Source organism: Cynoglossus semilaevis, chromosome 20 (assembly GCF_000523025.1).
Source record: "Cynoglossus semilaevis isolate Cse_v1.0 chromosome 20, Cse_v1.0, whole genome shotgun sequence".
NCBI lineage: Eukaryota > Metazoa > Chordata > Actinopteri > Pleuronectiformes > Cynoglossidae > Cynoglossus > Cynoglossus semilaevis.
The window spans coordinates 5,765,846-5,770,917 of record NC_024326.1 but is presented as its reverse complement, the minus strand read 5'-3'; the positions used below and the strand labels follow the sequence as shown (position 1 = coordinate 5,770,917).

Here is a 5,072-nt window from a genome sequence, read left to right as displayed (position 1 = left end):
CAAGGCAAAAAAGCCCCCCCCCCAATTGCCGGGGGGGGGGGACAGGGGACGGGGGACGCTCAACATAATACAAGTTGACAACCCCAGTAATAGAATGTCACAGCTCATTATCAGGTAAAGATCTCTGCTATTTGAGAATCTCAATCTCTCCCTCACTCCATTCACCGACGCCAAGAGTCGGACTCAATTGAAAGGTAAAAGAAAAAAAAAAAAAAAAAAATTTGAAGAGACGGCAGTGACTAAGATCAACAACCGTCTTGGACAGAAGCAGTTGCTTCCCCAAAATTTGAGGACCAACTTGCTGACGTAGATATAAAGGTCACATGACATTTAAAAGCAGCGGGTTAACGTGAATGAAGATGTAGACTGGTGAAAAACCGTCAAATTGACTTACAGTCACCGAGCACTTGAGGAGACGTGGCCCACGCGGAAAAGCGGGCAAACTCAGCCTGGACCCAACACGGTTGAACATGAACTTCATGCGGGTTTTGACAATGAAGTCAAACCCACACTCAGATAATACTGATTTTTTTGTTTGGTCCTTTCCAGCTCCTTTTTGGTAGCACAGCTATGCTCAAATTCTCTTCTTCTTTACCCGTCGTGAGGGAATCACACGTCAATCTTCTTCAGCTGTTCGTAAGTGAGGAAAAACTGGGCGGCAGAGTAAAGGAAGAACAACAACAACAACAACAACAACAGACAAAAGAAGGAACACTGACAAGACTGAGCGGAAGTCTACCGGTTGTGCAAGAATACATTAGGAGAGCGCAAAAAAAAAAAAAAAATCCGGATCAAAACGTGAGTGAATTGAAAAATTTGGTTTGGTTCGCATGTGTATGTTACCGTATTTTCCGGACGATAAATCGCACCAGCTGAAAGATGAACAATTAGGAACAAAAAAAAAAAACAAAAAAAACATTAGTTTCTTCCGGAGTGTAAGCACCAGCCAGATAGAGTGCCCTCTAGTGGCTGTCAGTGTGGAAATAACAAACATGTAAATTTTTTGTGGTATACGAGTAGCGGATAAATGCCTGCTAAAATAACGAACATGTGAAATTATGCATTTTATATAAACAAGTCGCACCTGAGTATAAGTTGCAAACGCAGGCAAAGGATAGAAAAAAAGTGCGACTTATATTCCGGAAAATACGGTACTTAGAGTTAGTTAGTTTTTCCCTGGCCTACATAAAAGTAGAGTAGAAGTTCATTATGCATTCCCCTACAAATTATGTAATTTTTTTTTTTTGGGGAAGGATACAATGATATTCCATGGTCCCAGGCGGAGCCAGTTGGGAAAGAAGCCCTTGTAAAGAGCCATGAAGCCTTCGGAGCGCCAGGTCTGAACAGAAAACAAAACGTGTGAAGCGAGAGAGTGGACAGAAATTCAACAAGAAAAAAAAAAAAAAAAAAAACACTGTTTCAGTTCAGCAGAGCCGTTCTTTCTTCTTCTCTTTTATTGACTGACCTGCAGTAAACAGTCTACGGTTCCATGGTACAGAGCCGCTCCTCTCTGGTTCATCATCCGTGTCCTGACGACATCTACGGGGTTTGAGGCCAGAGCTCCAGCCAGACCACACACAAAACTGGACCTGAACACCACAGTGTTAAAAAAATTTTGTTTTTTTTTTAAGTCAACAGTCTCCTCTTTTTAGTGTGTCACAGCACGAAAACAAACGTAATGCCCTTAAAAAGTTAGCAAAGACAGAGTTAGCTCTGTTACAGTTACTTCAATACTCTAGCCTGGAAATATTTAAAATATTTGGGGGGGAAAAGGGGGGCTTCTATACCCTCCATGACATATTGGATGATTTTTGATATTTCACATTGAATCTCAAACATAAATATAATAACAGTTGGCGCAATCGTAATTCGTAATCACTGTTAAATGATTACGTATGATCGTAAATGTTGGCTTCGTAATCTTAATTTTATTGAATCATTGAATCATTTTGTAGTTATCCAGTTGCACATGTTGCAAAAAGCATTTGCAGAAACTGATGTCATCCCATTGGGAATGACATAAAAAAAAAAAAAAAAAAAAAAAAAAAAAAAAAAGGACGCGCGCATTTTTCGGAAAAACTTACAAGAAGTGCGTGTACACGGTGTCCCCCATGGAACCAGAAAGGATCAGATGCTTTTTGGTGACGTCATAAACCGGCAGTTCAACTCCTACAACTATGGCAGCTCTCTGAGCGGTGAGAGACACGCCCTGTTAAAGAGAGACACGCGTGAGTCAATGCAAAAAGTCATACCTGAGAGACTACGGGAACTACACAGCCATAGATACACACAGGCCTTTGTTTGAGTACCTTCCACAGGCCCCGTGTTCCCTCCTCTTGGTAGATGTTGATGAAGTTACCCATCATGCTGCCCTGGATTACTTTTCCCTGGGCCTGCATGCGGATCTGGAGGATAAGACACACGATAAATACTTAAATGTTAACCTAAAAAAAAAAAAAAAAATGCAAATCCAACGCGAAATGTACACGTCCAGGCCTGCGATAGTCTTGTTTTGCAGATGGGGGGGAAACAAGTTTGTGCGGTATTTTTGACTGTGGCCTGAAGCACTTTTCTTCTAAGTTTTCAGTTTCTAACTAGCGTTGTTGGCAGATGAGCTGTTGGACTTGGTGGTAAATTGACAGAACTTTTCTCTGTTACTCCTTTATATATATATATATATATATATATACATATATATACACACATATATATACATATATACACATATATATACATATACATATACACATATATATATACATATATATATATATACATATATATATATATACATATATAAATATATATATACATATATAAATATATATATACATATATAAATATATATATACATATATAAATATATATATACATATATAAATATATATATACATATATAAATATATATATACATATATATACATATATACACATATATATATACATATATATACATATATACACATATATATATATATATACATATATACATATATATACACATATATATACATATACACACATATATATACATATATACACATATATATACATATACATAGGAAACTTACTGAGACCAACTCTGGTTGAACACACATCTAAATACAAACTCTTATTCACGGAAAACTGTGTTTGGCTCTTGGGACTCATTTCTAAAAATAACCCATGGAACAGGTTATGTTGACAAACGATGACCTTTACACAACAGTAGGGGTTTTACAACAAACCATACTGTGACCATAACCAGATGAAATCATCAGTTCCTTTAGTATAATATGAAATATATGCAGCGTTTAAAATCAAGGAAGCTTCACACAGGTACATTTGTGCACACTTTAAGTTCAGCGGCAAAACAGACCAGACCTGCTCTGCAGCTTCGCAACGCCTCAACCTCATTCGCGCAGCACAACAATAGAACGCGGATGCGAGGGTTGAAAAGTTTCTATAAATTCACATTACAACTAGGGATGTCCCATATGGAAAATTTTTTTGCCGATTTTGTCCCAAGTACTTGATTTCCGATTCTGATATCAAACCGATATTAATCAATCATTAATCAAATAGGCTGCAATGCTGCCATCTAGTGACTTTCGCTTTAACGCACAGCCGTTTAATACACAGCCCGAAAACTATTTTTAAGTCACACACCATTTTGGCGAAATCATTTTTCATCATTTTACGTCCTTGCTCTAGGCCACCCCGAAAGGTGTCCCCACTTTTATTTCACTTCATTTAATTTGCATGTTACCTTTAAAACATCAGTGGGGTTGGCAATGGAGGATGAGATGACACCAGAGAGAATACCACAGGCCACATTAGTCAGCAATGTTTCTTCTGAAAGAGGAGAGTGGGAGGACAACCGTGACTGGGAACAAGCACAAACACTTGATACTGTGTTGTTGTTTTTTTTTTCAGATATATTAGGACACACACACACACACTCACTTACCTTCTGGCCTAAATACCAGCAGCCGCTTTAAACTCTGGTATGTGCCAATTTTAATGGTTCCATAAGAAGCCTGACGCAAAATGGCGGGAGATATCCTGTAAAAAATAAATAAATAAATAAATAAATCCCAATTATATAATGCATTGAAGTTGAAGGAGATGTTTTTTTTTATAAAATTCACAACAAAATAACAAGGGTGTAGTTTGCAGTTGGTTACACAGTTGGTTGCAGTTGGTGTTGTGTTATTATTATTATTATTATTATTATCATTATTATTTTTAACTGAAGAAGAATAGCTTCAAAGACAGTAAAGAATGTCCCTGCACTGTGTGAAATGGTTTCAAGTTTCAACACCTCCGAGAAAATTGAACAAGCTGGAGGTAAAATGCAGCCTCTCGGACAACGTAATGCATAATTTTTTTTTTATTATTTCCTTTTGAGACGGAAAATGGACTCTCTTTATTCCATTCAAAATAATGCAGTCGAGAGAAAAAAAAAAGCAACAACTTATTTATACTGACCCAGAGTAGAGAGCGCGCAGCCCTTCTTCTCTCCCTACGCGGAGTAGAGCATGCAGCATGCCTCTGTACCGGATTTCTCTGTATTTACTGTCGCCCACTTGGCCTTGTACCTGGAGTCTAGTCTTGGCCAGGTCGATGGGGAAGGTTCCTGACACAAAAAGGGCAGAAATGAGACTTTTTACTGACCCGAAAAAATGACAACCTAGTTGAACTTCAACTTCAACCGTCGCCTTCTGCACTGCACGAATCACTCTCACTCACCGCATTCCGCCGTCATTGAAGCGAGTCCGCCGAACACAAAGGGCTTCCAGCTAACGTTAGACATTTTTCTTCCCGCTTTTCTTAAAGAGGAGAGAGGAGAGAGACTGCACAAACACCGACGACAGGGTTTAGCAAATAGGCCTTGGGTGTTCGTTTGTTTGCTAGAGGTACCTGCAGCTACTTCAGTTTTTTTTTAAAACGGCTACCGGCATTAGCAGACACCGGTACCGCCTACTTCCTGCTGCCTGCGACTGCTTCGAGAAGACCCGCCCATCGTCATGCTTTAATTCGCTGCACTGACCGGCGTGTGTCCGCCCACTTGAGTGGAGCTTCACAACAGG

The 5,072-nt window shown here is 39.0% G+C and overlaps 1 protein-coding gene across 1 annotated transcript; it reads right to left on the bottom strand.

Moving 5' to 3' along the window:
• Nucleotides 1-42: 42 nt before the first annotated feature.
• On the bottom strand, nucleotides 43-5,072 carry LOC103396246 (kidney mitochondrial carrier protein 1). Its single transcript, XM_008334260.3, has 9 exons — nucleotides 4,732-5,072; nucleotides 4,471-4,618; nucleotides 3,950-4,044; nucleotides 3,749-3,834; nucleotides 2,310-2,405; nucleotides 2,085-2,209; nucleotides 1,466-1,589; nucleotides 1,259-1,339; nucleotides 43-651 (listed from the first exon to the last, which is right to left on the bottom strand). The coding sequence occupies exons 1-9, from the start codon at nucleotides 4,793-4,795 to the stop codon at nucleotides 610-612; spliced, it is 861 nt and encodes a 286-aa protein (XP_008332482.1). The 5' UTR covers nucleotides 4,796-5,072; the 3' UTR covers nucleotides 43-609.

Excerpts from the sequence above, each read along its gene's own strand:
- LOC103396246 (XM_008334260.3), bottom strand. The coding sequence starts at position 4,795 with ATGTCTAACGTTAGCTGGAAGCCCTTTGTGTTCGGCGGACTCGCTTCA. Across the intron at positions 2,406-3,748 it reads ACCCCACTGATGTTTTAAAG|ATCCGCATGCAGGCCCAGGG; the intron begins GTAACATGCAAA and ends CTTATCCTCCAG. Across the intron at positions 1,340-1,465 it reads CCGTAGACTGTTTACTGCAG|ACCTGGCGCTCCGAAGGCTT; the intron begins GTCAGTCAATAA and ends TTTTCTGTTCAG.